Here is a 26,505-nt window from a genome sequence, read left to right on the forward strand (position 1 = left end):
ATCAGTTAGAGCAGCAATAAAGTCTCTAAAAACATAAATCTTTTATAAGCACTCAAAAGTGAATATACAAGACAAATACACATTATTGCAAAGGGAGGCAGTGATAGCGGTATTTTCACTGGACGGACTGGTATTCCAAAGAACCAGGGTAATGCTCTGGGGATCCGGGTTCAAATCCACCACAGCAGATGGTGAAATTTGAATTCAATAAAAATCTGGAATTGAAAGTCTGATGATGACCACAAAACCATTGTTAATTGCCGTAAAAACCCATCTGGTCTACTGTCCTTTAGGGAAAGAACTCTGCCATCCTTACCTGGTCTGGCCTGCAGCAATGTGTGGTTGCCACATGCTCTCTGAAAAGGGCAATTAGGGATGGGCAATAAATGCTGCCCTAGCCATGAACGCCCACATCCCATGAATGAATATAAAAAAACATGAAAATGATAGGCAAGAAAAGGCCATCAAAAGTCCATAAATTCAAAGCCCCTACCAATCTCCTGGGAGGGGCAAAGGACAGAATAAAACACCTTTCCAATTGGGCAAAAGGAATTCTGGGAAATTACTCTCTGCCCCCTCCACTCTGGGCAACCCTAGTCTAGGAGACAATGTTGATCATGCTTATATTATCTTGTATTTCATCTACCTTTTAGAAGATGTGACCTCTGCTCAGCCAAGAAATGCCTGCTCTCTTTTGAAGGTATGCAGAGTCAGCACTCACCTCACGAGCCAGCATCTTCTTCTGTAAAAACATCTAACCTATCCTTGTTTAAGTTAAGATGCATCAACTCTAAATGCCTCAGTAAACAAAAGAGTCCTTTTTATTTAAAACCTCCAACATTTTAGAGTCTTTTTTTCCCCATTTATTTTTCACATTGTTGCAGGTGGGCCAACAAAATCTTCAATGGAGGTTTGTTCATATGATCACTGGGACAGCAAAACAATGTATCTGCCAACTTATTGTGAACAATGACACAGAAGAACTTCCAGTAATATCTTAAAAGTCTTGCATATGGCCCACACTTCCTGTCGCCATTGAGCTTACTTTCAGTGCGACAACTTTGAGCCATGTTTTTATATTGAATATTGAATATTACCTATTCAAAAAGAAGAAGGGGAAAGCTCCCCAGTGTCCAGGTCAAAATTCAGGCCAACACCATCAGAACAAATTGTACTGCTTGAACCTGATTAGCTGATTACCTTTGCAAAATCAACTGTAGTCATCAGGTGAAGTAGATTTTAAGAGCAGGGGATATTTGGGCCAGGTATGCAGACATAATTCAGTACCCATTCTAAATTTATACATTGTCAAAAATTTATGATAAATTCCTTAGTCCACATTTAGAATGGAAACTGTCTATGTAAGCTTGTAATATTAGTATGTAAATGTTCTGTTGCAGCTAAGTCCTTTCATCAACTTATTCTAAAAAAACAGAAAGGAAAACATGGCATGATACTCATCTCAGCTGTAATGCCACCTGAAAGTATTATAAATACTAACCTTCTGTTGTCATTTTAGCGAGTTCAGGAACTTCAACATAAAAGTTCTTTCGATAGGCTTCATACTCTATTTTCCCATGATCCACAGGTTCCAGTAGCTTCCTCTGTTTAGTCTGATACCCTGTAAGTGCAGTCTGAAGGTCAACTTCTTCCTCTTCTGAGGAATACTGCTCAGTTTAAAAAAGACAAAAATGACTAAGTTTGTAAACACAACCCAGAAGAGGAGTGTGAACTTGAATTATATTTGAATTTCAAGTCACAAGCAAAAAAAAAACTGAAATGTTTCCGGCATTCTTTGTCATTACCTCCATTGCATCCTGGTCATTCTCCATCAGCTCTCCTTTCTTTTTCTCCATTTCAGAATATGGTTTTTTGGTAGTCACCACAGTCATGACTTTCATAACAGTTGCACCTGATTTCTGGAAATGATGAACACTAAAATTACAAGTGCTGGACACAATTGCAGTGAGAATAACTAGAGGGGGGGATGCTTATAACAAAGGCAGCATTGTTCATTTAACTAACTGAATTGTGTGAGCATAAAACACTAATAAGTGATTTTTTCTAACAAATGATATACCACTGGTATAATGGTATAACTTTCAATGTATCTAATTGGTTTACGGTAGAATGAACTGCTCATGGGCAACTGAGAATTCTTCTCTATGCAATGAGTTTTATACAATGAGTTTCTACGGTTCTGATTGGGTAATCCAAGTGGATTAATAGAGTTTGTCCCAATTTGAAAAGGAGATATTCTTTTTAAAAAATCAGTCTGGCTCCTGCTGGTCTCCTGGACTTGAAACAACAACTCTACTAATTTCAGAATATACTATTCATGCAGCTCAAAAATTCTGTCAGGTACTACACCTCTAGATAGCTGCTTAACCACCTGGATCTAAGATTCACTGTGTACAAATTCAATCATTTGTGCTCTATTGCATCTTAAATGGTTAATGCAAAACCAAACCTTAGTTCCTGCTGGTCTTCTGACAAAAATTCTTGAAGATAAGAAAGTGTAGACAATCACTTGTAGTTTGAAAAGCATCTCATGATGGAAATTATTGCACGCAATACCATTTCTATCTTCACTGCGGTTATTGCATGGAATGATAATATCAGCAGCATCTAAGAATAAAAAGGCATTTCCCTATTTGCCTGACACATGCAATTATCATCCTGGAGTTTCTCATTCAGTACTCAGGCGAGTTGTGCTGTCCGCACCAGGTATTACTCTGGACTACATCCAATGTCTATCCATATTCCACTGAAACTGGAAAGATGCAGCCAGATGAATAAGCTGTTTTAGGATCTCCACATAAGAGGTGGAAACAAGTTTCCATGAAATACTTCACCTGGAGTTCCAGCCAAGAACCAATTAAACTGACATAAGTTGTTGCAGGTAAATTCAAGATTTATCTAAAAAGCAAGCATTTTCTGCTGACAATAATCTGCAAGTTGCTGAGTAGTTGGAACCAGCATTAATATTTCTAAAGCAAACCATCCTCTTTGAGAGCAAGAGAGTTTCTATAAAAATAACTTTACCTTTTCACTTCCTCCTTTCACACTTCCCATGTTAAATTTCTTCACTTCTTCCTTTATATCTTCCATGTAAGCATCTAATGGATCCAATTCTTCATTGTCATCATCTCCTTCTTCTTTCCTTTCACCCTCTATGATTTCATCTTCATCATCTGTCCAAGTAAAAGGCAAAATCCAATAGTTAAATCATAAATACAGCTAATACACATATCAGTTAATGAAGTCTTACACAGCACTAAAATGCCAGGAACAAACTTTATTATAGACATTAGAATTAAGTTAAAGCCATGAAAATGAGACAATATAGATTAATACACTGTTCTCTTCTAGTATCTGGATTCAAATCCAACCCAAACCAAAATTGAGTTCTGAAGACGACTAATATTCGAATTGAAAAGTTAACTTTGTTTAATTCTTTACAAATGCTGCCAGATCTGCTGAGTGTTTCCTGCACTTCCTATTTTTACTACAAAATTGAAGTTTCCTTTCACCTTTGGTCGCCAGAAGCCCGAGTCAAATGTATTTGGGGAACTTTCCATGAAACTTTTCTTGTTAGCTCAGAGAACAAGACCAGCCACAATTCAACACAGTCGACAATTTTATATAGTATATACAGCACAGAAATGGGCCATTTAACCCAAACAGTCCGTGCTGACATTAATGCTCCACTCGAGTCAGCATAATACTCTATCCCCTTCTCCCATATATGCTTATCTAGCTTCTCCTTCTCCATCGATATTACTCATCTCAAATACTCCCCACGGTAAAAATTCCAGCTCAGTTGGCTAGACAGCTCAGTTAGATAGGCAGCTAGCATGAGATTCAAAATAATGCCAACAGGCTAGGGTTTGATTCCTGTTCTAGCTGAGGAAGACTTGAGGTCTGCCTCCTTGCCCTGTCCTGTACTAAAAAAATCACAGCCTATGCTATGGTTCGGCAACCCTTAAATAATTGAGAACGCTACCTGGAGAAGAAAGTTAATTCACCTATATGTCTTCTCTTTTACTTGTTCACCCTTTCCTGACAGGTGAACCTTACAGTGCGGGTATCATCCTTGCAAATCTGTTTGCACCCTCTCCAGTGCCACAATATCATTTTTAAATATGGTGACCCAAACTGCGCACAGTACTCCAAATGTCCTCCAGCCAAGATTTGATACAAATTTAGCATAACCTCTCTACCTTTCACTTCTATCCCTCTCGAAATGAAACTGTGGTTTGATTTGCCTTATTAACCAGAGTAGCTACTTTTAGTGATTTGTGTATTTACACTCTGATATGACTACAGTTGAAAACCACTTATCCCACAATGCAAATTTCAGATCCAATCTATTTACCTGTAACACAAACCCACCATAACCTCTCATTACAATTGCATAAACCTAACACCTTTAAACTTTCATCTCTTGGACCTCAGACAACCTGTCTCTAGTTACCTTCCCCACCATTTAATTAACCCTAGACACACACACCGAAAGCTCTCTGCACAGAAAACATAATCACAAACATATAAAAATATACATCTCTCATCACACCTCTCTCAAAGCAAAAAAAATGAAACATCATACATCTAAAGGTGTTCTTATTTTCTTAAACCGCTTCCTATTACTTACTATACTTATCTGTGCAAAACACTATCACAATATAGTGTACATGCATCAACCATGAAAAGTCTTTGGTAAGAATAAAGTTCACTCCAGTCCATTTTTCAATTTATAACATCCAAGTCCCTTTTTAAACTCCTAACAATGCATTTGCAATGATATTCTCACACCCAGGCACAGGTATAATTTTCAAATTGAATGGTTGTAATAATAAATTCCATTGGAACAGTCTGGAATTTTTAACCTGAAATTTCTCCAGAAATTTCAAAGGGTTATGAATAGTATATACAATCATTTCTGAGGAGTTGCCTGCAACATACACTTCTAGATGCGGCAGAACCAGGACCAAAGTCAAAGTTTCTTTTTCTACTGTTGAATACTTCTTCTGACGCACACTCAACTTCCGTGAAAAATATCCCACAGGTTTCTCAATTCCCATTTCATCTTCCTGCAGCAAAACAACACCAACACCTAAATCATTGGCATCAACTACAATTTTAAACTGTTTCGTATAATCAGGTGCTGCTAGAACAGGTGTCGTAATCAGTAGAGCTTTTAAGCTGTCAAACAGTCTGAGACTCCTGTGTCCATTCAAATCTTCTGTTCTTCTTTAACAGTCAGCTGTGGCTCAGTTCATAGCACCCTCGCCTTTGAATCAGAGGGTTGTGGGTTCATGTCCCACTCCCGGAAACCAAGAACTGTGATTGTACTCGAAAGAGTTGCAATCTGTGACTGTTGATAACTCGAAAGAGTTTAACAAAACAGTTAGTGGAGTGACTACACTGCTGGAATTTGGCATAAATTTTCGATAAAATCCACTCATGCCAATAAATTGCAATACTTCCCATTTTGTTGTAGGTACTGGGAACTCCACAATAGCTTTAACTTTTGCACTCCTTGGGGTCACTTGACCATGTCCAACAGCGTGGCCCAAATATGTGACTTTTGCTTTCACAAGTTCACTTTTAGCCAAATATACAACAAAATTGGCCTCTTGTAGTCAGTCAAATAGTTCCTCCAAATGTTGTAGATGTTCTTCCCGGGTCTGACTGAATACCACTAAGTCATCAACATAGACTGCACAATTGCTTAGTCCTTCAAATACTTTGTTAGTCCCTGAAATGTTGCTGGCGCATTTTTCATACCAAAGGGCATTACCTTACATTGATCAGACCACCCGGAGTCACAAAAGGGGATATCTTTTTTGCCCTTTCTGATAATGGTACTTATCAGTATCCCCAAAGTAAGTCAATTTTTGTAATAAATACAAACTGTCCAACTCTTTCAATGTAATCCTCCAACCGTAGAATAGGGTACGTATGCACCTTTGTTACTGCATTTACTATGTGGTAATCAATACAGAGTCTTTGTAATCCATCCCATTTTAGCACCATTACAATGGGTGAACTCCAATTACTGTGACTGGGCTCTATTAAAGTCAACTTGAAGTATAAATTTAATTTCTTTCTGCACTTGAGCCAATTTTACTGGATTTAATCTATGTGGGTGTTGCCTTATTGAAACTGAATCCTCCACATCAACATCATGCATAGCCAAAGATGTATTTCCTGGCCTATTCCCACAAATTGCTTTGTGTAACTGCAACAGCTTTTGTAAGTCACTTCGACAGTTTTCTGGAAGGTAACTTAACATTACATTTAAATTCTTAAGTACTTCCTCATTTTCCAATTTAATCAGAGGAAGGTCAATTTCAGAATATTTAATTTCTGTTTCCTCCTCTTTACCTAGAGTTACTAGCACCTCCTTCTGTTTATCCTCCCTGTCAAAGTACCATTTCAGCATGTTCACATGGCACACGCACCAGCTCTCTCCTATCTGGAGTGTTCACTAAATAGTTTACCTTATTCAGTTTCTTTTTGATCTGGTAAGGTCCACTCAACCCTGCCTTCAACGGTTTGTCTGAGACCAGCAACAATACCTGCAGTTTTTCCCCAGCCACAAAACAACGAGTCTTTGCCCTTTTATCTGCATTTGCCTTCATTACTTGCTGAGATACTTTTAAATATTCCCTGGCTAACTCAATCTTTCTCTTAATCTTGTTACATAATCCAGGAGAGTAGTTTCAGAACTCTGATTCACTAATTTCTCCTTAATCAATTTGAGTGGTCCCCTTACTTCATGACCATAAATTAACTCAAAAGGGCTGAACCCTGTTGACTCATTAGGAGCATTCCTAATAGCAAAGAACAAGAATGGAATTCCCCGATGTCTAGCACGTGTGTAGTCTTGACTATAAGCTATAATCATGGTTTTTAAAGCTTTCCAAAGCCCTTTGCGATTCAGGGTGATAAGCTGACGACCTGAATTGCTTTATTCCCAGGCTGTTCATTACTTCTTTAAACAGCTGCGACAAGAAATTTGAACCCTGATCAGATTGTATTTCTTTTGGCAATTCGTATCTTGTAAAGAATTTAGTTAACTCTTCTACAATCACCTTTGCTGCAATTTTCCTTAAAGGTATTGCTTCTGGAAATCTCGTGGACACTTCTGTGATTGTCATTAAATACGGATTCCCATTTTTAGTCTTAGGGAGGGATCCTACAGAAGCAATCAGGACCCTGCTAAAAGGTTCCTCAAATACTGGAATTCGAATTAAGGGTGCAGGTTTAACCACTGCTTGAGATTTTCCTCCCACTTGACATGTGTGGCATGTCTGCCAAAATTTAACTACATCTTTATGTAGTCCAGGCCAACAGAAATGTTTTTATATCTTAGCTTGAGTTTTCCTAATTTCCAAATGTCCGGCCATTGGGATTTCACAGGTAGTGCAGAGGGTATAGAGAAGGAGGAACTTAGAACAATCACCATCACTAGACAAAAAGTACTGAGCAAACTATTGGGATTAAAGGGTACAAGTCCCCAGGACCTGATGGCCTACATCGCAGGGTCTTAAAGGAAGTGGCAGCAGAGATAATGGATGCATTGGCTATAATATTCCAAAATTCCCTGGATTCTGGAAAGGTTCCAGTGGATTGGAAAAATGCTAATATAACTCCCTTATTCAAAAAGGGAGGGAGGGAGGGGGGGTGGAAGGCAGAAAGTAGGAAACTATAGACCAGTTAGTTTAACATCTGTTGTTGGGAAATTGTTGGAATCCATTATTAAGGAAGTAGTAATGGGGCATTTGGAAAGTCAAAATGCAATCCATCAGAGTCAGCATGGTTTTATGAAGAGTAAATCCTGTTTGACTAATTTGCTAGAGTTCTTTGAAGATGTGACAAGCAAAGTGGATAATGGGAATTCTGCAGATGTAGTATATCTGGACTTCCAGAAGGCCTTTGATAAGGTGCCGCACAAAAGATTAATACACAAGATAAGATCTCACGGAGTATGGGGTAATATATTAGCTTGGATAGAGGATTAGCTAACCAACAGAAAGCAGAGAGTCAGGATAAATGGGTCTTTTTCTGGATGGCAAGCTGTAACTAGTGGAGTGCCACAGGGTTCGGTCCTTGGGCCCTAACTATTTACAATCTATATTAATGACTTGGATTCAGGGATAGAAGGTACTATAGCTAAATTTGAAAAAGACACCAAAATAGGTGGGAAAGTAAGTTGCAATGAAGAAATAAGAAATTTACAAATGGATATGGACAGGTTAGGTGAATGGGCCAAAATTTGGCAGATGGAATTTAACGTGGATAAGTGAGAGGTTATCCATTTTGGTTGGAAGAATAAAAAGGCGACTTATTATTTAAATGTAGAGAAACTTCAGAATGCTTCAATGCTGAGGGATCTGGGTGTCCTCGTGCATGAATCGCTGAAAGCTAGTATGTAGGTACAGCAGATAATAAAGAAGGCAAATGGAATTTTGGCATTTATTGCTAAGGGAAGAGAGTATAAAAATAGGGAAGTGTTGTTGCAACTGTACAAGACATTGGTGAGACCGCACCTGGAGTACTGTGCACAGTTTTGGTCCCTTTACTTGAGGAAGGATGCAGTTGCATTGGAGGCCAGATTGAGCAGTTTAGGCCTATGCTCACTAGAGTTTAGAAGGATGAAAGGAGATCAAATTGAGGTATATAAGATGCTAAAGGGGTTAGACAAAGTAGACGTAGAGCGGATGTTTCCCCTTATGGGGCATTCTAGAACGAGGGGCCATAGTTTTAGGCTAAGGGGTGGTAGATTTAAATCAGAGATGAGGAGGAATTACTTTTCTCAAAGGGTCGTGAATCTGTGGAATTCACTACCTCAGAGTGCAGCGGATGCTAGGATGCTAAATAAATTTAAGGACGAGATAGACAGATTTTTAATTAGTAATGGGTTGTAAGGTTATGGGGAGAGGGCGGGAAATTGGAACTGAGGCCAAAATGAGTTCAGCCATGATCGTATTGAATGGCAGGGCAGGCTCGAGGGGCTGAATTGCCTACTCCTGCTCCTAGTTCTTATGTTCATGAGCCAGTCTTAAAATTTCATTCTGATATCCAGACAGAATTACTACCTGATGAACTATGGCCCACTTCTCATCTGCAGGGACATGAGGCGGTCTCCATTTCCTCATTAGTACACTGTGGAATGTGTTCTGCCTCAGTCTCAGAATAAGCTATCTGATGTAGCTTTTTTAATTCTGGATCCTTTTGCTGTAACTCCACTAACTTCGATTGGCTAAACACCTCAGCCTCATTCTCTCTAATCATCTCCTCCTGAACAATGTTTTCAAAAATAGATTCAGCCAACTGAGGTTCAGCATGCTCTCCGTCTTTTAGATTCTCCCTTGTGTCTAAGTTTGCACGCCTGTGATCTTGTCACCACACAGTCTGGAAACAATTCAGGATGCTCTTTTTGTAAAACCTCTAGTCAATATTTGAAATCCAGATATTTCGTTTCTAAAATAAACTGAACCCCTGCAATGGGCAATTTCTCCATCACTCCAACAATTATTTCTCCTGTTTTCAAATCACTTTTCTTGTCCCTGAAGCTTATCAGCGAAAGTTTAGGACCATAAGAAAGAGACTTAATCAGGCATTTGTTGGGAAGAGAGAAAGAAACTCTATGGGATTAATGGTTTAGGTCATTAAAGTTAGAAAGGACTTTTGAAAATGTAACGAAAATTATGATTAAGGAAGAATTTAGAAATAGTATTCCAGTAACCATCAAAACTTATTTAGACAAAAGACAAAGTAAAAAGATCAGAGAAGCTGCTGTTTTCGCTGATACGTGTGATATTTCACACAGACAGTTGAGTGTGGGGACACGGTGGCATAGTGGTATTGTCACTGGACTAGTATTCCAATAACCCAAAATAATTCTCTGGGAACCCCAGGTTCGAATCCCACCACAGCAGATAGTGAAATTTGATTTCAATAAAAATCTGGAATTAAAAGTCTAATGATGACCACAAAGCCATTGCCAATTGCCATAAAAACCCACCTGGTTCCTTTAGACAAGGAAATCTGCCATCTTTACCTGGTCTGGCCTACATGTGACTCCAGACCCACAGCAATTAGGGATGGGCAATAAATGCTGGCCTAGTCAGCGGCGCTCAGAGTATATTAAAAAAAATTAGTATTGCCCTTTGAACGACTGCAGATTGTTCTTCTGATAAGCTTACATGCACATTCATGGCTATGCCTACATATTCTGGGTGTTCTAACTTCCCTGCGAACAGTGGCATTCCCAAGTTTAAGAGGAAACTGTTCATTCCAAGTGGACAAGAGCTGCCTAAGTAAGGCAGCAGTACTTAATATGTGGAAATTTATAGGACAAAATTCAACCCAACCAGTCCAAGTTGACATTTATCCTCCGTGCGAGCAAATAATTCAAATCATGTTTACCCAATGCTTCCCATATCCCTTCTACCTCTTTTCGTTCTCCACCCATCTAATCTAATCTTGAGTATTGATCTAGTTTCTACCTCAAACAATAACCCTGGAAACATTTTCCAAATGCGATGTTCAATGAAGGGCTTATCTACCTGCCCAAGTTAGACGTAAAATCTTCCCAGGCGCTAGCTGAAGAAGAGTAGGGGAGTTCTCCTGATGTCTTAGCCAGCATGTGTCCCTCACTGACATTAGCAAAACAGTCACTATCCTTCTTCAACCACCGCTATCAAAACCAGATTAACTAGTCATTCACACTTGTTCATTGGTTGTGGGATCTCCCTGGGCATAAAATAGTTGTCATGTTTGCAAATGTAACAAAGGTCACTGCAATTCAAAGTAACTCACTGCAAATGAATCTCTTTTCAAGATCACAAAGAACCTATTAATAACTTTACCATCATCATCCTCAAGACTCCATTTTTTGCCCTGTTTCATCTCTTCAAGTTCTCTCTTTATTTCACCAATATTTTCAACGACCTTTTTGCGTTGTTCTTCCCTCCACTTTTCAACTCGTTCTTTCCGTTTTCTCATTTCCTCCTCCAATTTGCTTTGTTCAAAATTCTATTAGAATTCAAGATATTTTGAAAGTTAAATTCAATTAAGTTCACTAAGGCAAAACAACTTGTCCAGATAGTCACTAGTCTTTTCTCTGTAAATACAGTACTATCTAATTAGTTAGCACCAGCCACATGTGGATAATTGGGAGTCCTGACGTAGCTAATTGCATTTATAAATATGTAAATAAAAAATGAGTAATAGGGATCACCCACTGGGCACAAGATTTTAATATTCACATTTGCACAACATATGCATGCTAAAAGGGATGCAGGAAAAGACAAAACTAGGGGTATATGTGCATAAATCATTGAAGGTGGCAGGGCAGGTTGAGGAAGTGATTAAAAAGGTATACGGGATCCTGGGCTTTATAAATGGAGGTATAGAGAACAAAAGCAAATAACTTATGATGTACCTTTGTGAAACACAGGTTTGCCTCAACTCGGATATTGTGTCCAATTCTGTGCACAACACAGGGATAAGGGACTTCAGCTACATGGATAGTTTGGAGAAGCTGCGTTGATCTCCTTTAAGAGAAAGCTGAAAGGAGATTTGATGGAAGTGATCAAAATCATGAGTGGTCTGGACAGAGAAGATAGAGAGAAACTGTTCCCATTGGTGTAAGGGCCAAGAACCAGATTTAAAGTGATTAGCCATAGATGATCTGGGTTGAACTGCCTGAGGGTAATGGAGGCAGGTTCAATCCTGGCTTTCAAAAGAGAATTGGATAAGCACATGACAAAAAGAAAATCACATGGCTATGGGGAAAGGATAGGGAAGTGGGACTAGTTGAGTTGCTTTTAGAGAGCAGGCACAGGCACAATGAGCTGAAAGACCTCCTATGTGATAACCATTTTATGATTCTTCGTGCATTTGTGGCAAAATGGCAAGATGAAAATCAGACCATGCAAGTGATTTATTATTGCTTGTATGCTTTATTTCTATGGTCACTTGCTAAACTGGTGTGTGGCACAGGTGAAAAAGGGCAGACTACAGCACCGTGGAAACACCATCAACATTGTATGGGCAGAGAGCTATCATCATGGTCAGCTCAATCAATTGGAATAAATGCTACAGGCCAGAAGAAAGCAAGCCTAATGAATATCGAGCAGCTCCAACAGTGCATGTCATGGCAAAGGGCAAGCAGCAACCCACCATTCTGGACAGAGAGCAGGGGTAGGTTTGGCACATCTCATGTGAATCAACATTCTTAGCAATTACTCTGGTGAAGTTGAAATGCTGCTTACAACTGCTGGATTAAAAACTTTGATGCAGCTCTTAAAGGTGCTGTGTCTGATCAATTGAAGTTAGAATTCCAAACTTTGGTAAAGAAGAAAGAATGGAAAGGTTTGTTATGAATGGCGGTAGATTTACAATTCTATGCATACTGTGTATTGTATGAACATTATATCTAAAATAAAAGCACATGGCAAAAACAATGTCTCTGCAGCAACACCTATAACTCACCAGCAATTTAGAGTTAATAATCTAATTGTGAGTTTAAGCCCTGCTCCAGAAACTTGAGCACATAATCCAGGATGAAACTTCAGTGCAGAATTGAGCATAGTCCCTGTCAGAGGTGCCATCTAATGGATGAGACTCTGTATGCCCTCCTAGGACTACACAAAAGGTTCAATGGCACTGTGCAAAGAACAGTAGGAAGTTTACATGGTAGCTTGGTCAACAGTAATTCCTCAACCAACACCAAAAGCTGACTAACTGGTCATTTATTTCATTGCTGATGTTTGTGGGTGTTTGCTGCATGAAACTTGCTGCCATGTTTCTCTACAGTACAACAGCAAATACACTCCAAAGGTACTTCATTGGCTATAATGCACTTTGGGACACCCTAAGGTTGTGAAGGATGCTATTTAAATGATAGCTCGCTCTTTCTATCTCACACTTACACTGACATCTTTGTCATCATCTTTCTCCTCCTTTTTCTTCTCTTTAACAGCCTCACTGGTGACTTCTACACGGTCTTTCGATTTTGATCTGAAAAATGCACATAATGTAATTCCTAGACACACTGGGGATCAGTCTGATGTGAACAGCCTTAAACTGAATAACTTCAACATGAGTTAGTAACTTCCATAGGCACTAACAGCTTAATGACTCCTTCATTTAATGGTCATTCTATTTTCTTGAAGTAATTTTGTACTCAGTTTAATTAAATAAACTAAAGACAGAAAATATTGGAAACATTCAGCAGGTCAGGAGCATCCGTGCAGAGCGAAACAGGGTTAATGTTTCAGATCAATGACCTTTTGTGTCCTGACAAAGGTTGCTAAAGTTAACTCTGTTTGTTTGTCTCTCTCTCTTCATAAATGCTGCCTGTATCAGTATTTCCAGTATTTTCTGCCTGATCTGCTCAGTATATCCAGCATTTTCTTTCAACATCCACAGTACTTTGCTTCCATATTAATAAATTATAATTTCAAACACTCGCATCAGTTCTCTCAAGTTGAGCATAGTTCAATGCAAAATAAAACCCCCTTTATTCCAGAAGTTTTTTAACTTTGCAGAGAACATAGCATACCACAGAGCATCGGAAAACATAAGTAGTTTAAATTAATGCTCCTTAGTTCATACACAATTAAAAATTCTGAAAACAACAGATCCAGGATTTATTCACTAATGAAGCTGTGGGATTAAAAATAAGGCCTCAAACTTCTGGGCCCAAGAACAGTTGCCTAGGCTACTATACAGGAAATCTATGTAGTCTTGCCCAAACCATGTACATCAACTGGAGCATTAGAGCCTGTGTGCAATAGCATTTTTCACAACTATGGTGCTGTGAACGATTGCCAATTTAATGTCGCCAAGGGGTAGATCCATATCTAGCAATAACTAGGTTATGACTGACCAAACCCATTCTACATCATAGCCAATGGAAGAGATTTTATTCCATCAGCCAAAGCTAGATTCAACTCGGGTTCCAGTAGTAAAAAGTCAATCAGTAGATTGGCACCTCATTTTTAGGTATGCCTGGTGCTGTTCCTGGCATGCACTCCTGCACTTCTCATTGAATCTAAGTTGATCCCTTGGCTTGATGGTAATGAACGTGCCAGGCCATGAGGTTGCAGATTGTAGTTGAATATAATTTTGCTGCTATTGATGGTCTGCAGTGTCTCATGGATTTCCAGTTTTCAGCTGCTAGATCTGTTCGAAATCTAACCCATTTAGCATGGCAGTAGTGCCACACAAAACGATGAATGGTATCCTGAGTGTGAAGATATGACTTTGTCCGCACAAGGACTATGTGGTAGTCACTCCTACCAATATTGTCATGAGCAGATGCATCTGCAACAAGTAGATTGCTGAGGCAAAGGTCAAGTAGGTTCTTCCCTCTTGTTGGCTTGCTCAACACCCGCCGCAGGCCAAGTCTGGTAGTATGCCCTTTAGGACTAGGCCAGCTCCATCAATAGTAGTGCTACTAAGCCACTCTTGGCAATGGGCATTGAAGTGCCCAACTCAGACTACATTCTGTGCCCTTGCTATATCCTCAGAGTTTCTTCCAAGTGGTGTTCAACATGGAGGAGTACTGACTCATCAGCTGAGGGAGCGTGGTGGACGGTAATCAGCAGAAAGTTTCTTTGCCCACGTTTGATCTCATGCCATAAGAATTCATGGGTTCGGAAGTCAATGTTGAGGACTCCCAAGGCAACTCCCTTCCCAGATATTCCACTTTGCTGCCAGCTCTGGTGGCTCAATGCTGCTGAAAGGACAGGACGTACCCAAGGATGGTGATGGTGGTGTCTGAGACATTGTCTGTGAGGTATGATTTTGTGAGTATGAGTATGTCAGGCTGTGTGGAGCAGCTCTCCCAATTTTGGCAAAAGCCCCAGATGTTACTAAGGAGGACTTGCAGAGTCGTCTGGGCAGGGTGTGTTGCCTTTCCAGTGCCTAGCAGTTTGGTGCAACTGAGTGGCTTGCCAGGCCATTTCAAAGGGCAGCTGAAAGTCAATCACAATGCTGAGGTGTGTGGATTCACATGTAGGCCAGGCTGGCTATGGACTGCAGATTTCCTTCCCTAAAGGACATTAGTGAACCAGATGGATTTTTACGACATCCGGTAGTTTCATGGTCATCATTGTTGAGTCTAGATTTTAATTCCAGCTTTATTAATTAATTGAAAGCTGTCATGGCGGGTTTGGAATTCGTGTCCCCAGGACATTAGTTTGGGCTAACAGCAAAATACTGCAGATGCTGGAAATCTGAAACAAAAACAGAAAATGCTGGAAAAACTTTGAGAGTCCATATGACCCTTCTTTAGAGTGTTAGTTTGATTCTCTGGATGACTAGAATAACAGTAAGGAATCTGAGGGAAGGATATAATATGCATCAGACAGATGATTCCCCAGAACTAACAGAATAAGTGACAGGCTCATGTTGTGTATGGAGAATGTACTAAAGAATGGTTAACTGAAGTAATGGTAATTAAACGTTTCCATACGCAGTCACCCATTGGAATTTTTACAGGCAAGCATCAGCATGATGTCATTGGCATATTTAAATTAGCAGGTAGAGCAATAAAAGATGTTCAAAATGAACTAGTTATTAAAAATATACAATTTTTATAAATTGCCCAAATAATTGGGATATTGAATTACCAATACAGCCCTTTGATTTAGGCTAATGATTATTGAAACTGAATCCCTTTCCAGTGATAGAAGAAAGAGGCTCATTTCAACTGAACGCATTTAAGCTCTCATGAACAAGGGTTTTGCACCTAAACCCACTTGCAATTTCAACCAAAGAATAAATTTTGGTCTTTAATTGCTTCATTTGATATTCTAAATGGTTATATACTACCCGCTATCTTGTGAGCCAATACCTTCTTTCCTTGCTCTTACTGCGGCTTCGAGAGCGTGGTTGAGAGTGTGATCGACGGCTTCTACCTCTGCTTACTGATCGCCGTTTTTCTCGACTGCGGGATCTCCGCCTCTCTCGACTCCTGGATCGTCTACAAGATGGAAGTGTTTGATTTTAATTACTGGAAGAACAAGAGCCAATCATCTTAGCACAGCTCTTCACTTAATTAGCTTACTGTCAAATGCAGTTACAACTTGGTGGAAATCTAAATATTTCAAATTATTTAAACTGATCTTGTATAATCAAATCTAAGTGCATACAGGTATACATCTTTCTTAAACTCCAAATAACTTTCAATTTCGTACTGCATTAGCAACTATCACATGCAAATCTGTTTTACAGGTAATTTTTTCTATCTTCCTCAACCAACTGCATACAATAGGACCCTGCTGCAGAAACATATTAAATCAATATACATTTTCAATATTGTACTGCATTGAAAAGTTATTTTAAGAGCAACAAAAACCTAAATTTGAGTTAGAACAAAATATATCCTGAATGGTATAAAGATGAAAGTACTTGCATTTATCTAAAAGTCATTCGCAATCTTAGGATGCTAATGTGCTTCACAGACAAAGTACTTTTCATGTGTATTCACCATTGTAAAGTAGGCAAATGCAGCAGTCAATTTGCACTTGGCAAGGTCCCACAAACAGCAATGAGATAAATTACCAGATCATCCATTTTTGGTGATGTTGGTTGAGTGATAAATGCTGGCTGAGTGATAAATGCTGGCTGGGATACTAGGACAAACTTCCCTGCCCTTCTTTGAAAAATGCCATAGGGTTGTTTATGTGTATCTGAGGGAACAGACAGGGTTTTGGTTTAATCCAAAAGATGGCACCTCCAGGAATGCAGTACTGCGTTAGTCCTGTACTGTCGTTTCAATCTATGTTATGTGCTCAAGTCTCTAGAATGGGGACTGAACCCACAACTCTCTGACTGAGAGGTGAGAGCACTAGCATTGAACCAAGGCTAACAACTCAGCCCAGATCCTGCAGCAGTAATTATGGTGAAACTGTGTTTGCCATCATTACTGCTTTGAAACTGACAGAAACCTATGGAGACTGCACGTGTGCAGTTAAATGTAGAAATCCAGAAGTTGCTGCCAGTGATTCTATGCCTGCCCATAGTGTGCACTGTTAAAAACCCCCAGACTGCAATCATAAAGAAATCACTGAACCGATGAGAACTTGCCCTTTTATGCTAACAATCTCAATGTAAAAACCCTTGAAAAAGATATACCTTGTGGAAATAGGTGTAACTGGGTTTTTAATAGTGTACTAAATTCATAATTACTGCTAAACATTTGCCTCACTGACCCCAGAAAACTAATTTTATATCTTCGGAATGTCAAATTTCTCCATTACGGTAAAAAAAAAAGTTCACTTTTAAAATAATTTGTTTCAAAAACATTCATTATATTTCAGCTTCTACTTTAATTCCCAATCATTTATCTTGCTTTATCAAATTTTAATTAAAAGTGAAGGATAATCAGTATACTTTACTTCCTGATTTGCTGTCTGTGAGAATATTTCAATGTGATTGGCTGCTTACCCTCCTTGATGGCATCACTGTTGCTGGATGCCTGGACATCCCCTTGACTTGGCGCCAGATTAAGGCTGACGTTGGGGAAGGGGAAATCCACGCCACAGAGATCACAAGATCTTTGTGGGCAGCTTTCTTCGGTGTCAGCGGTCAGCTAACCGCTAAATCCCTAATGTTAGGTTAAAGTTTAAATTGCTATCTACTCACTTTGATATGACCACTGACATTCTGCATCTCTGTGGTATTCTGTGTAAGATAAAATTAAACAATTGGAAAGAAAGTGGAAAATCACAGTCAAAACCAAGTTATATTCAGCTTTACATCTTGCATTGGAATATATAAAATGGACTAAAAATTCAAGGTTTTTCCAGGGACTCCGTGCAGCTGCTTTCTGTTCTACTGATTAGGGACAATAATCACATATTTATATTGCACATTTTATATTTATATTTTCTAGATTCCCAAAACGATGTAATCCTATTCATATAGCCACGTCACAATCCAAAACATCTGAACAACAAAAAGAAACAGAGGGACAATCACCAGGCACTGCTCTGGTTAACAGCCAGCTTCAGAACAACATTGGCATTGGTTTGGTTGCCGAACAACCTCTTAGTCAGGGATGGAACATCAGATAAGTTGACCCCCAAAAAATTACTGCAGAAAAGAAAGAATCATCTATTAAATACCATCAAATACAAGCCCATGTCCATCAGATGTTATTTTAATCACTATAAACGTTAATCTGTCGTGTTCAATAACAGATCGATCACAGTTGTGGAAAACAGATCAGGTGCATTCTACACTACTACATAGACTTAAGGAGCCCATTTAATCCTTGACTGAGGGGGTACACATTAATGCATGGGGAAACCCGACATTCATGCAAACTATGTTTATTTCAATATTATCAATATTTACTAAGTATAATGAATGTGCCAGAACATTTTATACTAAAAAAGCAACAGAGCGCTGATCAAAGAACTCTGCAATGACACAAATTAAGCAGCAATCTATGTCACAATCTAGTAAAACATACACTGAAATATTCATTATATTCTCAATGGAGGGTGCTGTTCACAGAGGAATTTTCTTCTAGAAATGTGAGCCAACATTCTTGTACAAATAAAATGAATCCCAAAATGTTAGTATTAACAGCAATAGTAGAGAGATTGTATAGATTACAATGGGTCATTGGGTAGATAAAACACCTCACTTCAGTAACCCTGTGTATTCTTTCTCTGCATATTATAAAATGTGCCCATGCTTTAAATCATATTTATGAAATTTATTTTCTACATTTATACCAACCATAAATTACAATTAAAGCAAACTAAGCTACTAAAGAGTATCTCTGCCTTATTAAAAATCCTGTCATAGCCCTTAAACAGTTAACATTCAATGCACTAAAAGATAGCAAGCAACAACAAATTTTATAGCTTATAGAATTAGTAGTAACTATATTGTATATGCATATTTATAGTTTCACCATCATTGGTAATCAACCTAAGTATCAATGAATCAAATCAATGTACTATCTCAAAATTGCACAGATGAACCATTCTTTCACATCTAATGGGTTTATGTAGTGGAGTAATCAAACACTTTCTGTTTTTATTTCAGAATCTGGCATCCACAGTATTTTACTTATAGCAGCAAAATAAAAGTATGATGCTAGACACTGAAAAGCCAGTCAATAATAACTTACATAGCAATTATCTCACCTATTTACCATATCAAATTAGATTAAGGGATAGGCACACATTTAATAAATGGGTCTTTTAATCTAGATACCATGGTACAGGTACACAATGCCCAGTATATGCATACTACTGCTACTGTTCAAAAGGTCACTCAATAACTACTTTGCAACTTCTGTGACTGAGTAAAAATATATAGTCAAATGTAAAATAAAGGGTACAGATGATAACATTTTATTTAAACTGGAAAAACCCAAAAGGAAAACTCAAGTAAGCAATAGAAAAATATTTGTTGCAATTTAAGAGGAATAAATGGTTAAGTAAATAATGAGAGTATATCATAAGAGTAAGTTGCTTATTGGATTTAGCATCCACTAACAGGATATTTCCCCGTTCATCAATATTTTGCTGTGGTCAGCATCAAGTTAATTTCAGGTTTCCTACTGTTCTTTGTGTTCCAAAATGTCTAGACTCGAGTTATTAGCTAGCTTTCTCATTTAGTCAGTCAATACTAAAATATATGGTGACTTAAGGCTTCCAAAGAAAATTATTTTTGAGACTATTACAATGTTTGTGGTGATCCTTCCCACCACAATGAACAAACAATGCCACTTACTCATTTTGCAAAACATTAACATCCTCACCTGAGCCGTTTCCTTTCCCGTGATCTTGACCGTCTCCTGTCTCGACTACGAGAACGATCCCTTCTCCGGTCACGTTCTCGGCTGCGTGAGCGACCTCTGACATCCCCAAGTTTGGACCGCTTCTCAGCGGGTGAACGACTTCTGGAGCGACTTCCAGAACGCCCACGCGATGCAGATCGCTTCCGATAATGCCTAGAGAAATGCGGATTAACCTTAGCTTTTACAAAACAGATACGAATAAGAAGAAAACTTCGGTCATCCTTGGGTCATCTATGCAGGAAGGGTGCCACCTCCTGAAATAAATCTCAACTGAAACTCAAAACTTTCTGCTTTCCGGGGCTAAGTTACTGGATAAATAGTCCGGGAACATACATTCAAATTCCATCATGGCAGTCTGAAAATTTGATTTCAGTTTTAAAAATTTCAAAATATGAAACTTGTACCAGTAAAAGTCTAGCTGTTGGAACATCCCAATAGTTCACTTAAATGCTTTAGATAAGTAAACCTGTTATTCTGTGCATCCTGCAGTCCCACACCAAAGTGACTCTTAACTGGTCTCTAAAGTGATCTGGTCAGTCACTCCAGTTATATCAAATCACTACAACTGCAGTGGTTCATGAAGGCCCACCGCCTTCCCAGTGGATCTAGGGCGGGCAATAAATAGAATCACAGAATCCTGTAGCTCAAGAGGTTAATCAACCCATTATGTCTTTATCGGCTCTTTGAAAGGACTATCCAATTAGACCCACACCACTGTTCTATTCCCACATCCTTACAAATGTTCCTGCTTCAAGTGTTTATCCAATTTCTTATAAAAGTTTCTATTGAATCCGTATTCACCAGCCTTTCAAACAGCGTATTTCAGATCATAAGAATTCCCTGCATGAGAACCCATTCCCCACCCCTGATTTTAAGATAATTGGCAAAAGAACAAAGTTCTCTGGTTATCGAACATCCTGCAGCTTCTATCCAGGCTATTAAAATCTTTCACACTTTGAACACTTTTATTAAATTCTCCCTCAACTTTCTCTGTTCTAAGGAGAAAAATTCAAGTTCTCTAGTCTCTTCACATAACTGAAGTGCCACATCCGTAGTCCTATTCTGGTAAATCTCCTCTGCACCCTTTAAGGACTTCAATTCATTCCAATGGTATAATGTCAGTGATTTATAAAACTTTTGCGTACATTCTTCGTTTTTGTACTCTATGATTACATTTACAAGCCCCAGGATTCTGTACACATTTTTTTAAAAGCCTTCTCAAATCGCCCTGTCATCTTCAAAGATTTGGGTATATGAACCTCAGATCTCCCTGTTCCTGCTTTTTAAAGTGGTACCATTTAATTTATATCTCCTCTACTCATCCTTCCTTCTAAAATTCTCTCACTTCTCTGCATTAAATTTAATTGCTTATGGTTCTGTCCATTTAACCAGTCTAAATGCATACGTTTAAATGCATTTCCAAATTTTCTGTCATCTGCAAACTTTCAAATTTTGATCTTTTACCCAAGTTCTAGTCATTTATATCAAAAGGAACTGCAATTCTAATAACTATCCCTGGGAGATACCACTGTAAACTTCCTTCAGTCTGAAAAACAATTGTTCACCATGACCCTTTACTATCTGTCCCTTAGCCAATTTTGTGTCTACACTACCATAGCCCCTTTAATTCCATGAATTTTGGTTATGCTAACAAGTCAATTTTGTGGCACCTTATGAAAACCTTTTAAAAGTCATCACCTATCAACTGCACGATCTTTATCAAGCCTCTACATTATTTCAATTAAGAACTTAATCATGATTGTCAGATGCAACATGCTTTTAACAAATCCAAACAAGAATTCCTCCACCTCCTTACCCATTATATTGTTTTCCCCCAGTTCATATTACAATTTTATTGTTTTCACAAATTTCTGAAATTTGCTTGCAGATTTGAACACCCTTCGCCTTCATACCATTTGATGGGCTGTAGGATACACGCCGCAGCATAACTGCTCCTCAACCCTAATCAAACAGATAATTTGGTTTGAACCCTCAAGCCTTTTACAGGGTTATAATATTCCCCCTCCTTTTTTTCTTTCCCTATTTCTCTTGAATACATTGTGAGCAGGAGCGTTTAGTTTCCACTTCTGCCCTGGGATTAGCCAGCTCTCCGTTATTGACACTATATCATACACTCCACAAGGCAACTCGTGCCTGCAGCTCATCAAACATATTTGTTATGTTCCATGCATTTATGCACATGCACTCCAAGCCTCCGTTAGTGTGCTTTTCATTTCTCCCTCCCGATTCCACCACTTTCAGGATTCCTCTTTATTCTAACACTGTTTGTCTCTCCCAGTCTTCTGTGCGTCTTGTTTCTCCTCTGATACTTTATCCTGGTTTTCCTCCCCATGCCAATTAGTTAAAATTCCCCCACCCTCAAGTGATCCTTTTCTGCACTGTTTCTAATGTTATTATATCCTTTCCCAAGTAAGGAGACTGAAACTGTATACAGTATTCCAGTTGTGGTCTCAATTGTAGAAAAACTTCCCTTCTTTTATATTGCATTTCCCTTGCAATAAACAACAACATTCCATTTGCCTTCCTAATCATTTGCTGTACCTGTACACTAACTGTTTGTGATTCATGTACCAGGACATCCAGATCCATTTGTACCACAGAGTTTTGCAATCTCTCTCCATTTAAATAATATAATGCTTTTCTCTTCTTCTTGCCAAACTGGACGAGTTCACATTTTCGCACATTATACTCTATCTGCCATTTTTTTGCCCACTCACTTAGCCTATCTAAATCCCTTTGTAGGCTTTTTATGACCGCCTCACAATTTACTTTCCTACCTATCTTTGCGCCATGTGCAAATTTAGCAACTACACATTCATTCAAGTAATTTATACAGATTGTAAACAGTTGAGGCCTCAGCATTATAATAAATAAAAGCAAAAAACTGCGGATGCTGGAAATCCAAAACAAAAATAAAAATACCTGGAAAAACTCAGCAGATCTGGCAGCATCTGCGGAGAGGAACACAGTTAACGTTTCGAGTCCGTATGATTCTTCAGCAGAACACCTCAGCATTGATCCTTGTGGCACTCCACTAGTTACAGATTGCCAACTCAAAAAGACCCATTTATCCCTACTCTCTGCTTCCTGTTAGCTAACCAATCTTCTATCCATGCTCATATGTTTCCCTCTACACCATGAGCTCTTGTTTTGTGTAGCAACCTTAGATGTGGCACCTTATCAAATGCCTTTTGGAAATCCAAGTACACCACATCTACAGGTTCCCCTTTATCCACATTAGAGTTCTTTAAGGAAGTAACAAGTATTGAATTAGTCAAACATGATTTGTAGCCTTCCCTCCTCTACCATTTATCCAGCAACACATTAACCTGCTTTACCCAGCCTTGCCAGTGAAAACCGGGAGTTATATTTTGCCAATATAACAACTTTAATAACATGGAATTTTACATTTTCTCTTTCATAAAGTTTGCTTTTGGAGAGTGGTCATGAAATTTGGCAGAACTGGGATTGGGTCCCAGAGTTTGGTAACAGTATGGGTGGCAGCTCCTGCAGTTTGAGGTTAGTGGAATAAAAGAGCAACAAGACATAAATCTTAGCGTTTGGAAGCACTGCAGAGAAGCTTGGTTGTCAGTGGTGTGTGTGTGTGTGCGGGCATGCAAACTTGGTCTTGAACCTTTAGACCATGAAAAGATGGATATTTGGAGAACTGGGAGTGCAATGTGACGTTTGATTGACCAGTGGATTCCTACGGACTGGCAACACAAATGGCTCTGGGGAATGAGAGAAGAAAACTCGAAGTTATGGTAGAAGTATGGAATGGGGAGGGGAACCTGCACAGCCAGTGATACCCTCCTTTGGCCAATGCAAAATCAGAATATGTTGTTTTAGTGTTTTGATTTGTTTCAGTTAAAGTGCATGGAATTAACCATTCTTGCTTTTGAAGTGCCTTTCTAGCACCGACAGGATAGTGATATTAAATCACTCAATGCTGAGCGCTATACAAACGAGGGGCTGATAGTCACCCATTTCTGAATTCTCTAGTTTCTAAATACATTTATTTTAATGTCTCCAATCAAGCAATGCCTTTGATGTATGTATACATCTTTATCAAAAGTCATGCAAAGTAATCAAAATCTCAAAAGTCTAAGAAAAGAGCTAGTAAAGCTTGATTACAAACTAAACAAAAATACATCTGTATTTATTTCTTAGCAAGCTGAATTAGTAATGCATCTGAACATCCCCACGTGGAGGTTAGCTAGATACAAAAATAAACTGGCTCCCCTTCCAAACCTTCCATTTGAACATGGCTTTTGCTGACGCATATCACTAAAACTCTATAAATCTACCATAATCTATAGGCAATTAAACTCAGGTTTAGCTGCTACTACTTGATTTGTATCTAATTCCCAACTTTGGGGCCATCTTACAAATAGACAGAAACAGCTCTCCAAAGAAAGACTTGCATCTATATAGCACCTTTCATGACCAGAGAAAATCCAAAAGCGCTTTACAGCCAATCAAATATTTTTGAATTGCAATCTCTATTGTAATGTAGGAAATGCGGCAGCCAATTTGCACATAGCAAGCTTGCACAAACAATGATGTGATAATGACCATAATCTATGATATTGATTGAGGGGCAAATATTAGCCATGACACCAGGGATATTCCCCATGTTCTTCTTTGAAATAGTGCCATGGGAATTTTTGCATCCACCCGAAAGAGCAGGCAGATCCTCAGTTTAGTATCTCATCTAAAAGACATCACCCCTGACAGTGCAGTGCTCCCTCAATAGTGCATGACATCATCTTAGATTTTTGTGCTCAAGTTCTGGAGTTGGATTTGAACCCACAATCTTTTAACTCAGACGTGGGCCCAGCTGACAGGGTAATGCAAACAATTACAAAGTTGTTTGGTCTGTGGAACTGAACAAGTGAACCATGACTGGTTTTTCAAACACAAAGGATATCACACCATTCCCAATCCTAGTTTCACTTGATACCTACATACATGCACTCTTTATCTGGTACAGGAATCTCGCCAGGTTTTTATCCGAACTCAGGGAAACCATGTTCAACTCTCATTCCCCATTGCCGTGACTAACATCAGCTTGCTCAGAACACGTCAGGAACGTGGAGCCCCCTTGGACACTCATTCCAGACATGGAAGGAGGCAAATGCAATTCCCCGAAATTGACATAATCTAAGGGATTTTTTTTTTGTTTGTTTGCTGGAGGAGACCGTGGGCAATCGTTTCCGAAAGCGCATGGGGTGGGTGATGAGTCGGTGCAGCGGGCCAGCTGGGTGACTACCAGGGGCCTACTCCATCAGGCTGCCCCTCCGTCGCTACCGCCCCTCCGACCGCGCTGCCCGCCATTAACCAGCCGCCGCAAGGCGCACATTCATCCGTACCTGGATTCCCTGCCCATTCCTGACGGTCAAAGGTAACAAAAAGCACCAAATCTCCACCTCCGCCACAAATCCCGGGAGGAAGGGTCGCACGACAGGAGTCAGGAAGGAAGTGATAAGAGCCCGACTCCCGGCACCGGCGCCCCCCGCCGCCTGGAGGTCTAAATGTCACTGCATCTTTCATTGTGACGAAGGGGACAACTGACATGACCAACAGTCAACCGCTTGTATTTATATGACGCTTTCTTCTCCTTGATTCTCTCCCCGTACCGAGACACAGGAGGCGCACAAAGCACAAAGTCTTTTTCCATAGCTGAGTGTTTTTTTCCCCCCTCCTGGAACAGATCGCTAGCCTGTCGCCAATAGCAGTGTAAAGTGATAAAACTTCTCAAGCTGCTTCGCAGGAGCAGCCTAGAGCAAAATATGATACTGAGCCACATAAGGAAATGTTAGGTCAGATGACCAAAAGCTTGGTCAAAGAGGAAGGTTTTAAGAGTGTCTTAAAGGAGGAAAGCAAGGTAGTGAGACAGAAAGTTTGTAGGGAAGGTGTTCCAGAGCCTGGGGCTGAGAAAGGCACAGCCACCAATGGTAGAGCAATTAAAATTGAGGATGCTCAAGAAGCCAGAATTAGAGGAATGCAGATATCTCGGAGGCTTGTGGGGTTGGAGGAGAATACAGAGATAGGGAGGGATTTGAAAGCAATGATGAGATTTTAAAATCAAGCTGTTGCTTGACTGGGAGCCAATGCACAGGGGTGATAGGGGAACAGGACTTGGTGCAGATTTAGACATGGGCAGCAGAGTTTTGGATGAGCTCAAGTTTAAGGAGGGTGGAATATGGGGGACTAGCCAGGGGTGCATTAGTATAGTCAAATGTAGAGGTAACCAAAGCATGAATGAGGGTTACAGCAGCAGATTAGCTGAGACAGGGGCAAAGTTGAGTGATATGATGGAGGGGAAAATAGGCAGTCTTAGTGATGGCATGAATATGAGGTCTGGGCTCCCAACCTGGAGACTCCAGGAATTGAAGATCAATCTCCAGTACACTGCTGTGTGCAACCCTGGAGAAATATCATAAGGACATTGAAAAAGATAGTTTTTAAAAAATTCTTTGAACCCTTCTTGTTATCAGATATAAAATTATTGAGAATGGGGAAAAAGGTTGTTTGGCTGACAGTCAAGCATCGTGCAATTGGGTAATGAGTCTATTTGCTTTCCAATCGGCATCACAAGGATGGATGTGTTGGCTGATGAATGGCTGGAGTGT

At 39.4% G+C, this 26,505-nt stretch overlaps 1 protein-coding gene across 2 annotated transcripts in view; it reads right to left on the bottom strand.

Annotated features, from left to right (window-relative positions):
• The window catches only part of ddx46 (DEAD (Asp-Glu-Ala-Asp) box polypeptide 46), a 67,047-nt gene extending 41,447 nt beyond the window's left edge, over window positions 1-25,600 (bottom strand). Inside the window, exons 1-9 of one of the 2 annotated variants that reach the window (XM_078550938.1) lie at window positions 25,243-25,600; window positions 19,811-20,002; window positions 17,674-17,712; window positions 15,881-16,009; window positions 12,951-13,038; window positions 10,884-11,049; window positions 3,046-3,194; window positions 1,806-1,919; window positions 1,502-1,667 (exon numbers count right to left, since the gene is read on the bottom strand). In XM_078550938.1, the coding sequence (XP_078407064.1) occupies window positions 1,502-1,667; window positions 1,806-1,919; window positions 3,046-3,194; window positions 10,884-11,049; window positions 12,951-13,038; window positions 15,881-16,009; window positions 17,674-17,712; window positions 19,811-20,002; window positions 25,243-25,259 (1,060 nt within the window). In that variant the 5' untranslated portion in view covers window positions 25,260-25,600. The remainder of the gene's footprint in view (window positions 1-1,501; window positions 1,668-1,805; window positions 1,920-3,045; window positions 3,195-10,883; window positions 11,050-12,950; window positions 13,039-15,880; window positions 16,010-17,673; window positions 17,713-19,810; window positions 20,003-25,242) is intronic. The other variant, XM_078550939.1, reaches the window with a different exon arrangement.
• Window positions 25,601-26,505: the final 905 nt, after the last annotated feature.

This window comes from Cetorhinus maximus, chromosome 10, assembly GCF_964194155.1.
Source record: "Cetorhinus maximus chromosome 10, sCetMax3.hap1.1, whole genome shotgun sequence".
NCBI lineage: Eukaryota > Metazoa > Chordata > Chondrichthyes > Lamniformes > Cetorhinidae > Cetorhinus > Cetorhinus maximus.